The sequence below is a fragment of the Bos grunniens genome, chromosome 1 (assembly GCF_055505025.1).
Source record: "Bos grunniens cultivar Pamir isolate PY7600 chromosome 1, Bosgru_T2T1.0, whole genome shotgun sequence".
Lineage (NCBI taxonomy): Eukaryota > Metazoa > Chordata > Mammalia > Artiodactyla > Bovidae > Bos > Bos grunniens.
Window position 1 is genome coordinate 12,500,703 of NC_141165.1, and position 21,171 is coordinate 12,521,873.

The window sequence follows — 21,171 nt, forward strand, 5'->3', positions numbered from 1 at the left end:
CACTGTCTCCATTCTAATTATCAAATACTTGTACTCATCACACGTCCTCTATTCAGGTTATTCCTCAGGGTGCTGTGGCTGCTTGACAGCTGCCCTCAGTGGCCACAGCCCAGGGAACTGAGGGGTGGGGAGAGGTGGGGTGCACCGGGGCGGGGGTGCCCCAGCTCAGCAGCCTTGCGCTTAGGGCTACAGGTGGACGCTCCCAGCTCAGGGCCCTTGCACGGCCCAGAGCCAATCATCAATTTTACAGCTGTGAAGACAGCAGCCCATGCTTTATAAACAATAAAAAAGTATGATGATCTGGCAAGTCCTGGGGCCTGCTGCCCCCACAGACACCTGGTGGGTTCTCACTGTGCCCTCGTATCCGGAGCCAGTAGTGCGGGGACCGTGGTTCTGACCAGAGAGGGGTCACTGTCACTCTCGCATCTGACTGGGACAAGCAATGCCTCTCATAACAGCTTTCAGAGGCTGCACCGACCCATCCTCAATTCCGGGGCCCTTGCAACCTAACAGGTATGCTTCAGTGTGATCTGCACGTCTGCACCCCGTTCTCGGGCCTGGGAAATGCAGGGTGGCCAACCAGGCCCAAGAGGGGGTGTCTTAGGTACAAGCCTCCCCCAGGGCCCAGAGGGCGCCCAGCAGGCTGAGGCTCAGGCACAACGATGAGCCAACAACTCTGAGGATCCAGCATCTTGTTCTCAACACAGCTGTGAGCTCGTATTGTGTGGCTTTAAACAGCAGCTGGGTTCCACCTCTCCCCAGAATGCTGTAGCTTCACTGCTGGGCCAGTGCCCCAGGACCACTCAGGCTGGTCCTTCTGTCTTAAGTAAGGAAATTATTAATGACGTGATTAATTGGATTTTAATATTAACAATGACTCAGTGACAGAGGAGCCTGGTAGGCTGCAGTCCATGGGGTCATGAAGAGTCGGGCACGACTGAGCGACTTCACTTTGACTTTTCACTTGCACGCACTGGAGAAGGAAATGGCAACCCACTCCAGTATTCTTGCCTGGAGAATCCCAGGGACAGAGGAGCCTGGTAGGAGGCCGTCTGTGGGGTCACACAGAGTCGGACATGACTGAAGCGACCTAGCAGCAGCAGCAGCAACTTACTAAGCAGCTGGTTTCCCAGATGTCCAGCAGTCGAGCGAGTCTTCAGGTAGCCCCCAGACCCGCTTCCAACCTGGGAGCGGATTTTCAGCCTTTCCTGCTGGAGAACGTGTGCTGCGTGTGGTCAGCCCCATCACAGAACCCGGGGTCTTGCCACCTCTCTAAAGGAGCCACAGGAAGTCCCCACGACTCTGGACTGAACCTGTGAAGAAGAGGCTGCTCCCAGCCTTTTCTCTGAAGTGTCATTGGTCTTTCTGATGACACATACCTTCATTTGAACGTTGCTTTTATTGTGGGGAAAGAAATGGAAACAATGAAAACTGACGCAAAAGAGAGCAAACCACTTGTCTCTAACAGTGCTGCTTTTTATTTGCATGGGACTGTTCACTTTCCAAAAACTTTTCCTATTTGCTTTTCATGTCATTGTAGGAATGCTGGACAAAGGCAGATTTTTTAAAAAGGAAAATCAAATGAAACCAACTTCCTATCCCGTCATCCACGCACGGTGACCAGACTCAGTCCTTTCAGATTGTTCCGTGCGTACCCTCCTTCCATGAAGCATCTCCACAACTGTGAACTTCAACACTAGCTTTACAGCCAGTTTTCCACTCTATTGGGAACATCCTTCCAAAACACCAGCCCTGAACATTATTGTGACCAGGGGGCTACCTCATGGCCCCAACACCCAGATGGTCTTGTCAGCACCACCCTGGAGTGTGGCCCCTCTTTGCTGCCCCATCCATGTCCCTCCACATGCCTCCTACCACGTGGGCTCATGTCCCCCTCCTCCCCAACAGATGGGGTAGGAGCAGGGCAGCTGTGCAGTGTCCACTCCTCTGCCCTGAACTTGGGGACTGGACTCGGAGGGCTGACCCCAGGGCAGGCGCTCAGAGCAGACACAGGCGGGGAGCAGGGCCCAGCCACAGCGGCCCAGCAGGTGTTGCTCCTGACACCTCTTCCCGAGCAAGAAGGGGGACACTCAGGAGGAGAGAGAGTCTGGGCAAGGCTGTGGTGGTGAAACATGGTTTTATTGAGAACATCTCATGCCCTCTGAGTGACAGCGTCTCATGCTCGGTTCTGGCTGGTCTCAGTGCAGGAGGAAGCTCATGCGGGGGTTACGTGTGGCCTGGACATTAGTGGAGATGTGGGGACACCAAGGGCTGAGCCCTAGTGACAGTGTTCTCAGCTGAGTTACATTCATAGAAGGTGTCTGAACTCTAGAACAAAATTAAAAGCATAGAACCCAAAGTCGGAGAAGCAAACCGTTTTCGGGGCTCACTCCACAGACCACCTTAAACTGCTCACGGCTGTGCCCCTGATGCACTGTCAGCACAAGCTGTGGCCAAAACGCGAGTCCTTGGCTGGGGGGCGGGGCGGGGCGCCTCGTCCCTCCAGACCCTGAGCGAGGGGGTGCAGACATGCTGCCAGGAACAGGAGCCCAGAGTCGGGATTAAGTGAGAGTGCCCACCCCCTGCTCCCAGTTGTGGGGACACAAAACCCAGCACCCCGGGCTGGCTGCTGCTGAGGGAGGGATGGTCCCAGGACTCACAAAGCTGGACCCACACAGTCACGCTCTGCTTTTACCATCTGCATAGGTTTGATGAAAAATAAACCTTCTGAGAGATTCACCGATTTCAAAGAATTTAGAGATGGGAGTGCCAGCTCACTTTATTTCTCAGGCCGGATCAAAGTGATGATTGGGGCAGACCTTACACATTGGTGTGAGGCATTCTGGAAATGCTGAACATCCATCCTTTTCATCTGTTTTGAGGAAAGGGGTAGGCGGTGGCCCCTGGGACATGCCCAGCAAGGAGACCCAGGGGCTTGGCCCCGAGACGAGGAGAGTAAGGGCTCTGCAGTCTGGAGGGCAACAAAACTATTCCAAGGAAACAAATTCCAGAGAAGTGTGTATCTCACACAATGCTGGCTTGTACATTTTAAAATAAAAGTAACTCATTTTGATCACAATAAAAATCTCCAAAACAGAAAAGAAAAGCCCCTTTAAGACTCAGAGTCAACCGGCAGGGAGGAGTACAGTGTCCTGACCCCAAGCAGGGGTGAGGGCTGGAGAACCCAGGATGGGGGGCCTGCCTCGGCCCCACCCCCACGAGCCCTGGCTCACTTTTCTACAACACAGGACAGCTGCCCCTTGGGCTGGGCACTGAAGAGGGGCCAGTGTCTTGGGAGAATTAGCACTCCAGGCTCAGCCAACAAGTCAAAACAGTCCCTCCCATCCCCGCTGGTCAAGCTATCCTCAAAAATGTAAGATTTTTTTCAAAAGATCAAGTTCTTGGTTTCGTCAAATCTCTGTTTCTAAAGCCCAGATTAAGGACCCTAGATGTAAAGGACTCCTCAAGGGAACAGCTCCATGGTGACGCCATATGGGCATCTGGGAGGGGTGTGTAAGATGCTGGGCTCCCTGATTTCTTTGGGGGTTGAGGGGGTGCTTGCCCTGCTTTTCCTGCCTACAGACAGACAGACAGACACACAGATGGAGGAGACTAGCCACACTCAGGATGATAGGGCTGGAGACTTCCTGCCTATGAGCAGGGTCCAGCTGTCCTGTTACAGGAGCAGGGCTGGCCTCCTGCCCTGGCTCGACTCCCCCTGGCCTCACACAGGGGTCCTGCCCACCCAGGGCTCCCTGAACCCCTACCCCTGTGAACCTTGGCCACCTTCCCCCCAGCATCTCCCGAGGCCTGAGCACTCTTGGGGCGGGAGCCCTGTGCCAGGCCCGTGCTGCCTGGTGGCACAGATCCGCCTGGGAGAGGCAGTGGCACCCGGCTGAGGCCCTGGGGAGCCGCACATAAGGCATTCAACTATCTGGGGTGGGGGTGGGGAGGGGTCGGGCGTGCAGGGTAGCTTGTGTGTGTGCAACACCGTTCCTCTAGACTTTGTAACCAAAATCCACATATTTTTAAAAAACTAAGTCCATCTTCCACTCCCCATTAGAAAAAAATACCATCTATAGAGACGAGAATACAAACGCAGGGGCTCACAGACGTCTTTTCTGAGTGTGCAGGCCCCGCCGGCCCCTGTGCTGGCAGGGTCAGGCTAAGCCACACTCCGCAGAGGGAGGTGTGGGTCTCAAAGGACAAAGATCTGTCCTTTAACCCGGTCAGCCCGTGTGTGCACAGCACCCTCAGCATGCACCCACAGGGCACACCCTCTCACGTCTCTGTGGTGCGAGGGGACACCTGGAGGCCAGCCCTCTTCAGCCCCACCTCCCACCCTGAGCACAGGGGTCACGGCCAGGGCCACCCTGCTCCTGCTTATTAAGTCCATAGAGGACACCGCCCCCCAACACGCCCCCTGGGCACACAGTCTGACTCCTGGACTTGGCTGGGGAGTGGGGTCTGCCTTCTCACCCACAGCACCCCAAGACCAGGAACTGGCACTGACCCCACGAAGGGCGGGAAGCTCCTCCGGGGTCCTGAGTGGAAGCAGGAGGCAGTCAGTGTGGACTTTGTGCTCAGTGGGGATGGCCTCCCAAGGCCCCTCTGCCCGCCCCGACCCCAGACTCGCTGGCTCGGCCTGCCTGGGCTCGTCCCTGCACAGTGGGGTGCCGGCCCGTGTCCTGGGTGTCCCAGACGCCAGACCACCCCCTTCCCTGCCGTGACACCAACACCCAACCCCGGTCGAGACCACGTGAGCGACACGCTGTCTCGCTAGCTTTCAGCCTGAACACTTCTTATATTTCAAACACGTCTTTGATAAAGTGGGAAAGAATAATTTAAAAATATGCCCTCAGTGGCATTTTCCAAGAGTGAATATCTATGCAATTCATCCTATTTCCATCCTGCGAGGATTCTGGGATGGTCGTTCACATCCACACGATTCAGAGGAGGGACCAGAGGGAATCCTAGGCCATTTATTGTGCGGTCGGCCTGCAGACTCCTTCTGGTCCTTAAGAGTTAAACACTGCTTAAAAAACCCAAGTGAAGGGCCAGGCTCACCGGCCACGTTTGACCTGTGATTACTGAGAGGTTTTCCAGGACATGGTCCAACAAGGGGTACAGAAGCTTCTAGAAGAGGGGGCTCCTGGGCCACGGTCCCGGGGCCACCCAGCAGATCACTGTGCTGCAGATCGGCCTCTGTGGGAGGGCAGCGACTGTGGGGGAAAGGGCCACGGGCAGACAGGGACGGTTTCCTTAGGCTAGCTTCCTCGCTACTTCCTAGCGCCCTCCATATGGAAATGCCTCTTTGCACTTAAAACAATGTGGCATAAGAGTGACCTGGCATAATTATTTCTTATTTTATAAACCACATTCCTAGTTCTGAATAAATTATTCAAGAATTTCACACAAAGTAATTTCTATTTTCCTAAACTTCAGGAAGCCCTACTTAGTAGAACTCAATTTCTAAACGTAAACTGAGATTGAAAGCAGTCACTGGATGACTCAGAGGGGAAACGCTGCTGCTGAGATGCAGGTGGGGACCGGGACCCCGAGCCCACACCCACCACCCCACCCCCGCCCCGAACCGCACGCCTGCCCCCATGACGGCGCCCGCACACCCACACCGGCCCCAGCCCGGCTGTGAGGCTGGGGCTGCGCTGCACGCCGTCAGGGTGTGAGTGAGAACTGGTCCTGTTCCGTGGGCTTCTCCACCCAGGCGCCCAGCCCGGCCTTGATGAAGGCTCTGAACAGACAGGCCTTGGCAGCCTGGTACTCCTTGGCGACCAGCTTGGACTCGTGGTACACGTTGGGTTTGGTGATCTTGGAGCGCAGTAAGCTGGAGGGAACCTGTGAAAAGACAAAAAGGCAAGTGCAACTGTTCAAGCCGTAACAGGGGAAAACACAATCCAGGATGGTGTTCAAAGAGCAGCATTTCAGCCTGTGCTGCTTCTGGGGGACCCCACTGACCCCGAGGACCACATCACACAGAGCCACGCCAGACGCCCAAGTGTGCCGCGTCCTCAGCCCCAGTGGCGGCTTCGCAGTTAAACAGGCGGGCTGCTGGCGACCCACGAGCAGGGGACTCAAACGATACACCAACGCTTTCAAGTCTTGAGCAAACACCACTCTGCTGTTTGGTCACAGAGAACTCTGTGCCTCAGCCCGTGAGGCCAACACATTTCTGTGCAGCTAGGATCTGCAGGGAGGGCAGCTGCTGTGAGGCTGCCCGTGTGGTGACCCTCTTGCCACGTGGACACGGCAACTTCTGTCCATCACAGATAAAAGTTTCTGACTCGATGTAATAGGTGAAAACTGGTCACATACAGATCCACTAGAGAAGATTTTATCTGGGGAAAGGGGACCTGTTGCTGTAAAAACCCTCTAACTCCAAACCAAACCTCAAAATCAACAGGTTTAAGAGGCTTCCTGAAGGGCTGAGTGAACTCAGGGCAGCCCCAGGTTGCAGGGCCCAGGAATCTGCAGTGAGGGGGAGTGCCTGCCAGGCAGAGCTGGTGGGGGGCCAAGTGGAGGGGGTGCTGAGTCCTGGGTTCATATGGGCGTGGGGGCCGGGGGTTACGGGCTGAGCCTGCTTTGGATCTGAGGAGGCAGGGCCTGACTGCCAGCTGAGAGCAGCCCGAGGAGGCAGGAAAGGGTGGCCGCGAGTGGGTGGGGGTCTGGGCGCCTCACAGGGCAGGGTGGCCACGAGTGGGGGGGTCTGGGCACCTCACAGGGCAGGGTGGCCGCGAGCGGCGGGGGTCTGGGCGCCTCACAGGGAAGGGTGGCCGTGAGCAGGGGGGTCTGGGCGCCTCACAGGGCAGGGTGGCCACGAGCGGGTGGGGGTGTGGGCGCCTCACAGAAAGGGTGGCCGCGAGCGGGTGGGGGTCTGGGCACCTCACAGGGCAGGGTGGCCATGAGCGGGTGGGGGTGTGGGCGCCTCACAGAAAGGGTGGCCGCGAGCGGGGGGGTCTGGGCGCCTCACAGGGCAGGGTGGCCACAAGCGGGTGGGGGTGTGGGCGCCTCACAGGGGAGGGTGGCCGCGAGCGGGATGGGTCTGGGCGCCTCACTGGGCTGGGGAGGGGGTCTGGGCACCTCACAGGGATCACAGGGCAGGGTGGTCGCGAGCGGGGTGGGTCTGGGCGCCTCACAGGGAGGGTAGCGGCGAGCAGGGGGGTCTGGGCGCCTCACAGGGCTGGGGGGGGTCTGGGCGCCTCACAGGGAAGGGTGGCCACGAGCTGGGGGGTCTGGGCGCCTCACAGGAAGGGTAGCCGCGAGTGGGGTGGGGGGGTCTGGGCGCCTCACAGGGAGGGTGGCCGCAAGCGGGGGGGTCTGGGCGCCTCACAGGGAGGGTGGCCACGAGCAGGGGGGATCTGGGCCCCTCACAGGGAGGGTGGCCGCGAGCGGGGGGGTCTGGGCGCCTCACAGGGGAGGGTGGCCATGAGCGGGTGGGGGTCTGGGCGCCTCACAGGGCTGGGGGAGGGGGTTTGGGCGCCTCACAGGGAAGGGTGGTCGCGAGCGGGACGGGGGTCTGGGTGCCTCACAGGGCTGGGGGAGGGGGTCTGGGCGCCTCACAGGGAAGGGTGGCCACAAGCGGGTGGGGTCTGAGCGCCTCACAGGGAGGGTAGCTGCGAGCGGGGGCAGTCTGGGCACCTCACAGGTAGGGTGGCCACGAGCGGGGGGATCTGGGCACCTCACAGATAGGGTGGCCACGAGCAGGGGGATCTGGGCGCCTCACAGGGGAGGGTGGCCGCGAGCGGGGGGGTCTGGGCGCCTCACAGATAGGGTGGCCGCAAGCGGGGGGATCTGGGCGCCTCACAGGGGAGGGTGGCCGCGAGCAGGGGGTCTGGGCGCCTCACAGGGGAGGGTGGCCGCAAGCGGGGGGGTCTGGGCACCTCACAGGCAGGGTGGCCGCGAGCGGGGGGGTCTGGGCGCCTCACAGGGCGTGGGGGGAGCCGTATGGGCGCCTCATAGGGAGGGCGGCCATGAGCGGGGGGGTGGGTGGGACGTCTGGGAGCCTCACAGGGAGGGTAGCTGCGAGCGGGGGGGGGCGGGGGTGGGTCTGGGCACCTCATAGAGATCACAGGGCAGGGTGGCCGTGAGCGGGGTGGGTCTGGGTGCCTCACAGGGAGAGTGGCCAGGAGCGGGGGGTTCTGGGCACCACACAGGGCAGGGTGGCTGCGAGCGGGTGGGGATCTGGGCACCTCACAGGGAGGGTGGCCACGAGCGGGGGGGTCTGGGCGCCTCACAGGGAGGGTGGCCATGAGCGGGGTGTGTGGGCGCCTCACAGGGGAGGGTGGCCGCGAGCGGGTGGGGGTCTGGGCGCCTCACAGGGAGGGTGGCCGCGAGCAGGTGGGGGTCTGGGCGCCTCACAGGGGAGGGTGGCCACGAGCGGGGGGGTCTGGGCGCCTCACAGGGAGGGTGGCCATGAGTGGGGTGTCTGGGCGCCTCACAGGGGAGGGTGGCCGCGAGCGGGTGGGGGTCTGGGCGCCTCACAGGGAGGGTGGCTGCGAGCGGGTGGGGGTCTGGGCGCCTCACAGGGGAGGGTGGCCACGAGCGGGGGGGTCTGGGCGCCTCACAGGGAGGGTGGCCATGAGCGGGGTGTCTGGGCGCCTCACAGGGGAGGGTGGCCACGAGCGGGTGGGGGTCTGGGCGCCTCACAGGGAGGGTGGCCGCGAGCGGGTGGGGGTCTGGGCGCCTCACAGGGGAGGGTGGCCACGAGCGGGGTGTCTGGGCGCCTCACAGGGAGGGTGGCCGTGAGCTGGGGGGTCTGGGCGTCTCACAGGGTGGGGGGGGTCTGGGCGCCTCACAGGGAGGGCGGCCATGAGCGGGGGTCTGGGCAGTACCTTGCCGTGCACACGCATCCAGCGACAGTACAAGGCGTGCTTACACAGGCGTGAGGCGCGGCCCAGCTCGTCCTTCCCCGTGGTGGCGTTGATGACCTCGAGGGCCGAGTCGCCCACCGTCCAGTTGACGCTGAAGTTGGGGGCCTTCCCTGGCTGCCGCGCCTCCGCGTTGCTGATGCCTGGAATGGAGCGAGAGCGGGAAGGTGACGCGGGTGCTGTGGGGACAGGTCTGCGTCGTCAGCCGGGCACACCCGCCCCCCCAGCAGCTCAGTTCGGTCCATCGGGCACACCCGCCCCCCCCCCCAGCAGCTCAGTTCGGTCCATCGGGCACACCCGCCCCCCCAGCAGCTCAGTTCGGTCCATCGGGCACACCCGCCCTCCCAGCAGCTCAGTTCGGTCCATCGGGCACACCCGCCCTCCCAGCAGCTCAGTTCGGTCCAGTGATGCAGCCCAGAAACACGCCCCTGTGGGGAGGCGAGCAGGCCACAGAAACCCCAAAACCTGAGACTTCATGCACTGAGTTCCCTTGGGGCCAAAACTGCTGACATCCAGGAGCAGATGGGCTCCGTTTCCAGGTTAATTCAGGGGCCACGTGGCTGTGCACCTCGGCATGTTTGTGCTTGGGCCCTGCCGCCGGGGCCAGGCAGGTTCACACCCCTCCCCACACTCATGACACTCAAGACCCAGCAAACTTGCCTCTTAGCGAGTGTGTCGGTGCATTCTCAGCAGGGTACAAGTCTCCTGTCTTAACCAGCCAGAGGCTTGTGCTGTGGGGCTGACAGGTGGACGCCCTCAGGTCACTGGGGACTGAATGCAGGTGCCCACTATGGGCAGAGTGACGCAACCCCATGGACCCAGACACAGGCCAGAGTGCTTGCAACAAGAGCTGGCTTACGGTTGCAGTGCCGGACCTCAGGGAGCTCCCCGGGGCTCCTCGCTCTTGGTGACCCCCTCCTCCCCCTTGCACAGAGTGTTAAAGCCAGGGCAGCAGGTCCAGGCAGCCCAAGGCTGGCACCCAGGCCTCGCTCAGAAGCCTCACTTCTTCAGGGCAAAGCAGCATGAGAAGGAACTGGGAAAATTCATGCTTACAGGCCACCAATCTCAGGGATTCATTTCAAGGGACAATATGTGTTCAATGTAAAGTCCTTGCCCCCTCCCCCAGATGTGCAGGGGAGGGGTGGGTGCCCACTGTGCCCAGCCTCCCCTTTGCCCCTCCACTGCCTGGTGGGTGCTGGCGTCTGAATCCACACTTGGATAGCACTGGGTGGAGCTTCCTGAAGACCCGGGTATTTTACACAGACCCCACAATGGAACCCCCGGGCTGGCTGCCCAGTGTGTCTTCCCCAGGTAGTCGGTGGGGGGGCGGGATTGCCACAGCAGAGGATAGGTACTGGGCACCGGAAGGGAGCTCGTGCTGGGAGCACTCCACCCTGGGTCACCTGCCCTTCTGAGGTGACTGCCAGAGTGACTTCAGGTCAGCAAGTGAACACTTGAAAAATGATGATTTGTCCCCAGGAAAGAGTACAGAATAAGAGGTGCACATCCCCTCGAGTCATCTGCCCACAGAACTGCCTGGCCCTGCTACTTGTTCTGACTCACAAGTCCTCCTGGCTACAGTGGCCACCTCTGAGGGCTTTGTCCAAGCCCCACGCAGGGGGTCCAGCTGCCTGACTGGCTGCACGCCCTCCTCCCAGAGGCAGTGAAGAGCCTCATGGGAGCGGTGAGAGCCCTCAGTGGGGCCGAGTGGAGAACCACCGCACGCACAGAGCAGAGGTGCGCTGGTCCTGGCCTCCGGTGGCTTCTCCTGCAGCCCCAGCCCGCCGACCTGCCTGTCTCCTCAGGTGTACACAGCACCCGCCTGCAGAATCCGCCCAGCAAGGCCAGTCCCCTGTGCAGGCCCCCACCGGTGCCCAGGGCTGCTGCTCCCCAGCAGCCTGCCTCCAGCTCGGCCTGGGGGACTCGACAGTCGCTAGGCAGACAGACCCAGTTCCGAGAAAATCTTCATGGTTTTTTTCAAGGTTTCTGCCTTCTCCGTGAAACTGCTGAATCGTTTTTTTTTCATTCTAAGACATGAGCCCTGAATGATTTCACTTCCCATAAATGTTTTAACTAAATTATTGGACATCTCACAGAGTGAGCAAACCCTCAATAAACTGAGCCTCTGGCCCCAGAGTCTGCCCCATCCCTGCTCTTCCGCCACGGCAGCCACCAGCAGCCCGACACCACATCACTGATCACTGCTGCCTGCCTTAGTATGTGTTACACAAGTGCTTTCCAGACCTTCGAATTGACGTGTGATCTCTGTACTTACTAAAAACACGTATTCATAAGGCTTATTCCTTACATCCTCTCTGTTCTCAGAGTTACTTTCTCTCGGTTGTGTTTTCTCATATAGATCACTCTCTTCTGTGTTTATTTTCCTCAGAAGTTTGATGGCCATTCATTCACGTTTGTGAGTAAACATCTTGGTTGATGAACAGAGGCAGCTGGCATGGCCTCCTGAGCCTCTTTCTGGGAAGGGCCTGCACATACAGGGAGAGCCTGGACCCACGTCTGTCTAGACCAAGAGTCCAGAGTCCAGCTTGGCCCCTGTCTGAATGTTGGCACGGGAGGCTCACTGTGGGCAGGACTCCCACCAGGGAAGCTCTGGCTTCGTTCTGGGTGTCGCAGGGCAGCACATCCTCGACACCAACCCTCTGCCCCCAGGCTGCTTCTACCCTGCGAGCTGGGGCCGCCTCAGGCAGTTTCATCAGCTGCTGGGTCTGGGGCGGCTGTCCCGAGCACACGTGCGCAGATGCAGGTGGTTCTGCAGGTCCCCTGGCCAGCACTGGGTGCACTCAAGGCCACAGCCTCTTGAGGACAGAGTCAGGAAGAGTGGCTCGGGGAAGAAAGGCGGTCTGTCTAGGTACAACTTGTGGGGAATCTCATAATGGGACAGAATCTTCTGTGAATGAATGGATCACTTCAGTTCAGTTCAGTCGCTCACTCGTGTCCAACTCCTTGCGACCCCGTGAATCGCAGCATGCCAGGCCTCCCTGTCCATCGCCAACTCCCAGAGTTCACTCAAACTCACGTCCATCAAATCGATGATGCCATCCAGCCATCTCATCCTCTGTTGTCCCCTTCTCCTCCTGCCCCCAATCCCTCCCAGCATCAGAGTCTTTTCCAATGAGTCAACTCTTTGCATGAGGTGGCCAAAGTACTGGAGTTTCAGCCTTAGTATCATTCCTTCTAAAGAAATCCCAGGGCTGATCTCCTGTAGAATGGACTGGTTGGATCTCCTTGCAGTCCAAGGGACTCTCAAAAGTCTTCTCCAACACCACAGTTCAAAAGCATCAATTCTTCGGCACTCAGCCTTCTTCACAGTCCAACTCTCACATCCATACATGACTACTGGAAAAACCATAGCCTTGACTAGACAGACCTTTGTTGGCAAAGGAATGTCTCTGCTTTTTATTATGCTGTCTAGGTTGGTCATAACTTTCCTTGCAAGGAGTAAGCATCTTTTAATTTCATGGCTGCAGTCACCATCTGCAGTGATTTTGGAGCCCAAAAAAATAAAGTCTGACACTGTTTCCACTGTTTCCCCATCTATTTCCCATGAAGTGATGTGACCAGATGCCATGATCTTCGTTTTCTGAATGTTGAGCTTTAAGCCAACTTTTTCACTCTCCTCTTTCACTTTCATCAAGAGGCTTTTGAGTTCCTCTTCACTTTCTGCCATAAGGGTGGTATCATCTGCATATCTGAGGTTATTGATATTTCTCCCCACAATCTTGATTCCACCTTGTGCTTCTTCCAGCCCAGTGTTTCTCATGATGTACTCTGCATATAAGTTAAAGAAGCAGGGTGACAATATACAGCCTTGACGTACTCCTTTTCCTGTTTGGAACCAGTCTGTTGTTCCATGTCCACTTCTAACTGTTGCTTCCTGACCTGCATACAGGTTTCTCAAGAGGCAGGTCAGATGGTCTGGTATTCCCATCTCTTGAATACTTTTCCATAGTTTATTGTGATCCACACAAAAGCTTTGGCATAGTCAATAAAGCAGAAATAGATGTTTTTCTTGAACTCTCTTGCTTTTTCGATGATTCAGCAGATGTTGGCAATTTGATCTCTGGTTCCTCTGCCTTTTCTAAAACCAGCTTGAACAACTGGAAGTTCACAGTTCACGTATTGCTGAAGCCTGGCTTGGAGAATTTTGAGCATTACTTTACTAGTGTGTGAGATGAGTGCAATTGTGTGGTAGTTTGAGCATTCTTTGGCACTGCCTTTCTTTGGGATTGGAATGAAAACTGACCTTTTCCAGTCCTGTGGCCATTGCTGAGTTTTCCAAATTTGCTAACATATTGAGTGCAGCACTTTTACAGCATCATCTTTCAGGATTTGAAATAGCTCAACTGGAATTCCATCACTTCCACTAGCTTTGTTCGTAGTGATGCTTTCTAAGGCCCACATGACTTCACATTCCAGGATGTCTGGCTCTAGGTCAGTGATCACACCATCGTGATTATCTTGGTCATGAAGATCTTTTTTGTACAGTTCTTCTGTGTATTCTTGCCACCTCTTCTTAATATCTTCTGCTTCTGTTAGGTCCATACCATTTCTGTCCTTTGTCGAGCCCATCTTTGCATGAAATGTTCCCTTGGTATCTCTAATTTTCTTGATGAGATCTCTAGTCTTTCCCATTCTGTTGTTTTCCTCTATTTCTTTGCATTGATTGCTGTGGAAGGCTTTCTTATCTCTTCTTGCTATTCTTTGGAACTCTGCATTCAGATGCTTATATCTTTCCTTTTCTCCTTTGCTTTTCACTTCTCTTCTTTTCACAGCTATTTGTAAGGCCTCCCCAGACAGCCATTTTGCTTTTGTGCATTTCTTTTCCATGGGGATGGTCTTGATCCCTGTCTCCTGTACAATGTCACGAACCTCCGTCCATAGTTCATCAGGTACTCTATCAGATCTAGTCCCTTAAATCTATTTCTCACTTCCATTGTATAATCATAAGGGATTTGATTTAGGTCATACTGAATGATTAGTGGTTTTCCCTACTTTCTTCAATTTAAGTCTGAATTTGGCAATAAGGAGTTCATGATCTGTGCCACAATCAGCTCTCGGTCTTGTTTTTGCTTACATTATTTTCTTTGGCAATTCCATGACTCCTCGACATAAGATCAAAATCAAGGGTTACTCTTCAGTAATACTTAAACCTTAGAATTGCAACATTTTACATTAAAACTAGACATGGTCGGTTAACTAACTGTATAAATATTTTTCACATGAAAGTGCTAGTCACTCAGTCATGTCCAACTGTTTGCAATCCCATGGACTATAGCCTGCCAGGCTTCTCTGTCCATGAGATTCTCCAGGCAAGAATACTCAAGTGAGTAGCCATTTCCTCCTTCAGGGGATCATACCACCTCAGGGATTGAACCCACGTCTCCTGCATTGTAGGCAGATTGTTTACCGTCTGAGCCACCAGGGAAACTCCATAAATACTTTTCATATTCTAAGTTAAATAAACTACCATCTTTAGCAAGAATGGAGAAAATAAAGCTACAAGACAGCAGGCAGTCCAAGGTTTAGCACCAGCCATGTACTTTCTTAGGGCAGGGAGCCCACATGGGCCCAGGAGATCCTGTCTGTAAGTCTGTGGGGTCAGACACCCAGAAGGAGCTTGTGTTTCCGGGGCTGCAAAGTGAGAACTGGGGTAACGAACTAACCACAGGCTACTGTGCAGAAAACAGTAAAAGCAGCAAAAGCTTGGTGGTCCTGAGAGTGTGTCTGCTGCTGTATATCCAGCATGCTGAGTCAGAGCTTTTAGAGCAAAAGCATGAAAACTGTGAACCGGCCTAGTAACTGACACAAGGGAAACAGGAAACTTGGCTGGCGGCGCTGGTACTTCTCTTGCTTCTCTTGTAAGGGTGCTTCCTGTGCCACACACGGTGTTATCAGATGCATCACACACACAGTGAAGAGTGACGGATGCCTGGGGGACCAGGGCTCCTGTTACAGAGGCTACTGTTCACTCATTAAATGGCCAGGACAACGTGTAGTTACAATCTGGACTGAGTGTGGCCTTCATTCTGCAAACACACGAAACCCCGAGCAGAGCTAAAGGGGAAGGAAATCAAGTGCACAGCACAGTAATGGCCACTAAGTCCGTCGGCCAGGCCGTGTGTCCCGGGCCTGCAGCCCCTGGAGTGGAGCACCTGGGGATGTCCATCTCATTTCCCCTGGGCTGATGGAGGGGGTGGGAACCAATGGGAAACATGAGTCTGTGAGGGCAAGGTAGCCACACACACCCATTCTGTCATCTTCAGCTCCCCAACCCCAGACACAGATTGTGAGACTGTGGGCTCCACCTGGTGGACCTCAGGCCAAATCAGACCCCCTTCTTACACCAGCTTGGGGTGGGGGGTGTTTAAAGCACCAACTTAGGCGAAATACTGGGTGCTCCGGTCCACAAGGTGAAATGCACGCTGCTGACAACCTGGCCCAGAGGACAGGGGATCAAGCCAGCCTCATCCCAAGGACAACAGGGCTGGTGGGTGGAAGGGAAAGTGCCCCCACCCCAAGCAACACGCCCTGAGGATGAGAGGGGAGCTCCAACTGTGGTGCAGGGGGAAAAGGACATCTGGGCAGGGCAGGGCAGGGCAGCAGATCCCAGGACAGACACAGAACATGCAGCTCCACGGGACGCACCTCAGACAGGGTTCAAGTCCTCCATGTGCCATTATATCTACCGGTGTGGGCAAGAATTCCTTAGAAGAAATGGAGGACCCCTCAAAGTGAACAAGAGTCCTAAATGCAGTACTTGGGTACAATCTCAAAAATGACAGAATGAACTCAGTTCATTTCCAAGGCAACCATTCAACATCACAGTAATCCAAGTCTATGCCCCAACCACTAAAGCTGAAGAAGCTGAACAGTTCTATGAAGATCTACAAGACCTTCTAGAACTAACACCAAAAAAAAAAAAAAAAAAAACATGTTCTTTTCATCTGAGGGGACAGGAATGCAAAGCAGGAAGTCAAAAGATACTTGGAATAACAGGCAAGTTTGGACTTGGGAGTACAAAATGAAGTGGGGCAAAAGCTAACAGTTTTGCCAAGAGGACACACTGGTCATTAGCAAACATCCTTTTCTAAGAACACAAGAGATGACTCTATACACGGATATCGCCAAATAGTCAATACCGAAATCAGACTGAGTATATTCTTTACGGCAGAAGATGAAAAAGCTCTATACAGTCAGCAAAAACAAGACCAAGAGCTGACTATGGTTCAGATAATGAGCTCCTTATTGCAAAATTCAGGCTTAAATTGAAGAAAGCAGGGAAAACTACTAGGGCATTCAGGTATGACCTAAATCAAATCCCGTATGATTATACAGTGGAAGTGAGAAATAGATTCAAGGGATTAGATCTGATAAGAGTGCCTGAAGAACTATGAACAGAGGCTCCTAACATTGTACAGGATGACCAAAATCATCCCAAAGAAACAGAAATGCAAGAGAGCAAAGTGGTTGTCTGAGGAGGCCTTACAAATAGCTGAGAAAATAAGAGAAGAAAGGCAAAGGAGAAAGGGGAAAATATGCCCAAGTGAAGGCGCAGTTCCAGAGAAGAGCAAGGACAGACGGGAACGCCTTCTTAGGTTACCAGTGCAAAGAAAGAGAGGAAACAACAGACCGGGGAAGACTAGAGATCTCTTCAAGAAAACTGGAGATACCAAAGGAACATTTCATCCAAGGATGGGCACAATAAAGGACAGAAACGGTATGGACCTAACAGAAGCAGAAGATATTAAGAGGTGGCAAGAATACACACAACTGTACAAAAAAGGTCTTAATGACCCAGATAACCTTGATGGTATGGTCACTCACCTAGAGCCATCCTGGAGGGTGAAGTCTAGTGGGCCTTTGGAAGCATCACTACAAACAAAGCTAGTTGCGGCTGCTGCTAAGTCGCTTCAGTCGTGTCCAACTCTGTGCGACCCCATAGACAGCAGCCCACCAGGCTCCCCATCCCTGGGATTCTCCAGACAAGAACACTGGAGTGGGTTGCCATTGCCTTCTCCAATGCATGAAACTGAAAAGTGAAAGGGAAGTCGCTCAGTCATGTCTGACTCTTAGCGACCCCATGGACTGCAGCCTACCAGGCTCCTCTGTCCATGGGATTTTCCAGGCAAGAGTACTGGAGTGGGGTGCCACTGCCTTCTCTGCAAAGCTAGTTGAGGGGATGGGATTTCAGCTGAGCTATTTCAACTCCTAAAAGATGATGTTGTCAAAGTGCTACACTTAATATATCAGCAAATTTGGAAAACTCAGCAGGGGCCACAGGACTGAAAAAGGTCAGTTTTCATTCCAATTGCAAAAATGGCAATGCCAAAGAATGTTCAAACTACTGTACAATTGCACTCATTTCACATGCTAGCAAGGTAATGTTAAAAATCCTTCAAGCTAGGCTTCAGTAGTACACAAACTGAGAACTTCCAGATGTACAAGCTGGATTCAGAATAGGCAAGGGAATGAGAGATTAAATAGACAACATTCAGTGGATCATTGAGAAAGCAAGGGAATTCCAGAAAACACATCTACTTTTGCTTCACAGACTATGTTAAAGCTTGACTGTGTGGATCACAAGAAACTGTGGTAAATTCTTAAAGAGGTAGGAATACCAGACCACCTTACCTGCCTCTTGAGAAATATGTATGCAGGTCAAGAATCAACAGTTAGAACCAGACTTGGAACAACAGACTGGTTCCAAATTGGGAAAGGAGTACGTCAAGGCTGTATATTGTCACCCTGTTTATTTAACTTTTATGCAGAGTATATCATGCGAAATGCCAGGCTGGATGAATCACAAGTTGGAATCAAGACTTTCGAGAGAAATATCAACAACCTCAGATATGCAGATGATACAACTCTAATGGTAGAAGGCGAAGAGGAGAGTGAAAAAGTTGGCTTGAAACTCAACATTAAAAAAACTAAGATCATAGCATCTGGTCCCATCACTTTTTGGCAAATGGATGTGGAAACAATGGAAACAGTGACAGACTTTATTTACTTGGGCTCCAAAATCACTGTGGATGGTGACTGCAGCCGTGAAATTAAAAGATGCTTGCTCCTTGGAAGGAAAGTTGTGACAAATCTAGATAGTGTATTAAAAAGCAGAGACATCTCTTTGCCAACCAAGTCAAAGCTATGGTTTTTCCAGTAATCTTGTATGGATGTAAGAGTTGGATCATAAAGAAGGCTAAGCGCCAAGAATTGATGATTTCAAATTGTGGGCATGAAGAAGACTGTTGAGTCCCTTGGACAGCAGGGAGATCAAACCAGTCAATCCTAAAGGAAATCAACCCTGAATATTCATTGGAAGGACTGTTGCTGAAGCTCCAATACTTTGGGTACCAGATGCGATGAGCTGACTCATTAGAGAAGACTCTGATGCTGGGAAAGATTGAGGACACTGCGAGAAAGAGGCAACAGAGGACAAGATGGTTGGATGGCATCACCAACTCAACGGACATGAGCTTGAGCAAACTCGGGGAGACGGTAAAGGACAGGGAAGCCTGGCATGCTGCAGTTCATGGGGTTACAAAGAATCAGATACGACTGAGCGACTCAACAACAGCAATAATAACTAGTGATTCTGGGCATCTCTTCCTGTTGACCATCCATGTCTTCTTTAGAAAAATGTCTGTTCAGGATTTCAGCCCAAATTTTGTTTGTTTTTTTAGTACTGAGTTGTATGCACTTTTTGTACACATTGGATATTAACCTCTGATCAGTTGTATCATTAGCAAATATTTTCTCCCAGTTGGTAGGTTGTCTTTTCATCTTGTTGATGGTTTCCTTTGCTATGCAAAAGCTTTTAAGTTTAATTAGGTCCCATTTGTTTAATTTTGCTTTTATTTCTTTCCTCTTCAGAGACTGATCCAAGAAAATACTGCTATGACCTTTATCAAAGAGGGTTCCACCTAGGTTCTCTTCTAGGAGTTTTATGGTTTCAGTTCTTACAATTAGGTCTTTAGAAACCATTTTGAGTTTATTTTTGGGTATGGTGTGAGGGTGTGTTCTAATTCACTGACTGCAGGCGGCTGTCCAGCTTTCCTAACACCACTTGCTGAAGAGACTGTCTTTTCTCTATTGTATATTCTTGCTTCCCTCCTCAAAGATTAATTGATTACAGGTGTGTGGGTTAGTTTCAGGGCTCTCTATTCTGTTCCACTGATCTATGCATCTCTTTTTGTGCCAATTCAACACTGTTTTGATTAACGTAGCTTTGTTGTATAGTCTGAAGTCAGGAAGCACGATTCCTCAAGTTTTATTCTTTTTTCTCAAGATTGTCTTGCCAATTCAGGGTCTTTTGTGGTTCCAGAGAATTTTAAGATTATTTGATCTAGATCTGGAAAATGTCATGGGCATTTTGATAGAGATTGCATTGTATCTGTAGCTGTCTTTGGATAGAATGGCCATTTTAATAATATTAATACTCCCAATCAAAGAGCATCACCCTCAATTTCCTTCATCAATGCTTTATAATTTTCAGGTCTTTCAGATCCTTGGTTAAGTTTATTTTTTTCTCCTTGATTTCTCCTAGAAGAAAATACTTCTAGGTATTTTATTCTTTTTGATGCATTTTAAATGGAATTCTTTTTCAATTTCCTCTTTCTGATACTTTATTATTAGTGTGTGTGCTGTGTGCTGCCAGGCTCCTCCGTCCATGGGGTTTCCAGGCAAGAAAACTGGAGTGGGTTGCCATGCCCTCCTGCAGGGGATCTTCCCAACCCGGGGACTGAAACCGCACCTCTCATGTCTCTTGCACTGACAGGTGGGCTCCTCACTACCTGCGCCGCCTGGGAAGTCACTGTCAGCGGGCGCCGAAGGATCGATGCTTCTGAACTAAGGTGTTGGATAGACTCCTGAGAGTGCCTGGGCTGCGAGGAAACTGTGGTGTTGGGGAAGACTCCTGAGAGTGCCTGGACTGCAAGGAAACCGTGGTGTTGGGGAAGACTCCTGAGAGTGCCTGGGACTGCAGGGAGATCCAGCCAGTCCATTCTGAAGGAGATGGGCCCTGGGATTTCTTTGGAGGGAATGATGCTGAAGCTGAAACTCCAGTACTTTGGCCACCTCATTCGAAGAGTTGACTCATTGGAAAAGACTCTGATGCTGGGAGGGACTGGGGGCAGGAGAAGGGGACAACAGAGGATGAGATGGCTGGATGGCATCACTGACTCGATGGACGTGATTCTGAGTGAACTCCGGGAGTTGGTGATGGACAGGGAGGCCTAGCGTGCTGCGATTCATGGGGCCGCAAAGAGTGGGACACGACTGAGCAACTGAACTGAACTGATAGTAATCTTGGCTTCTGCAACCTTGCTGAATTCACTTATTAGTTATAATAGTATTTGGGTGGAGACTTTAGGGTTCTCTGTAGAGATTATCAGATCATCTGCAAACAGTGAGTTTTACCTCTTCCCTTCCAACCTAGGTACCTTCTATTTCTTTTTCTTGTCTGACTGCTGTGGCGAAGACTTCCAAAAGTGTATTAAATAGAAGTGGCAAGAGTATTTCCACTTGTGTTCTTTCTGAATTTAATAGGAAAGCTTTCAGCTTTTTACCATTATTATATTGGCTGTGGGTTTGCTGTAAATGGCCTTTATATAGTTGAGCTATGTTCCCTCTATGCTCACTTTAATGAAAGCTTTAATCATGAATGCACATTGAATTTTTTCAAATGCTTGAGTCTATTGAGATGATCATATGATTTTTATCTTTCATTTTGTTAATGTGGTATATATCACATTGACTGACATGTGAACATTAAACCATCCTTGTGACCCTAAAGTAAATCAATTTGACCATGATACATGATGGTCAAATTGCTGGATTTTAATGTATTGCTGGATTTGGCTTGCTAATATTTTGTTGGGGAATTTTCCATCTATATTCATCGAAGATATTGGCTCAAAGTTTTGTTTCTTTATAGCATCTTTGGTTTTAGCATCAGGGCAATGGTGGCCTCACAGAATCAGTTTGGGAGTGTTTCATCCTCTTCAATTTTGGGGAATAGTTTAAGAAGGATTCGTGGAAGTTCTCCTTTGTATGTTTGGTAGAATTCCCCTGTCAGGTCTTGAACTTTTGTTTGCTAGTTTTTTTTTCTAATTACAAATTCAATTTCACTTCTAGTGACTGGTCTATTCAAATTGTCTGTTTATTCTTGACTCCATCTCGCCAGGCTGTGTGCTTATAGAAATTTGTCCACTTCTTCTAGATTGTCCAATTTGTTGGCATATAACCATTCACAGTACTCTTATGATCT

At 52.6% G+C, this 21,171-nt stretch overlaps 1 protein-coding gene across 18 annotated transcripts in view; it reads right to left on the reverse strand.

The window, feature by feature from the left end:
- Positions 1-1,455: 1,455 nt before the first annotated feature.
- Positions 1,456-21,171, reverse strand: part of ADARB1 (adenosine deaminase RNA specific B1) — a 117,236-nt gene continuing 97,520 nt past the window's right edge. For 5 of the 18 annotated variants that reach the window (XM_086325601.1, XM_086325412.1, XM_086325507.1 and 2 more), the window contains 2 exons: positions 8,850-9,028; positions 2,119-5,856 (listed from right to left, as the gene is read on the reverse strand). In XM_086325601.1, coding sequence (XP_086181727.1) covers positions 5,677-5,856; positions 8,850-9,028 — 359 coding nt within the window. In that variant the 3' untranslated portion in view covers positions 2,119-5,676. Of the gene's footprint in view, positions 5,857-8,849; positions 9,029-21,171 lie in introns of all 18 variants that reach the window. The other 13 variants (XM_086325326.1, XM_086325238.1, XM_086325150.1 and 10 more) reach the window with 5 other exon arrangements.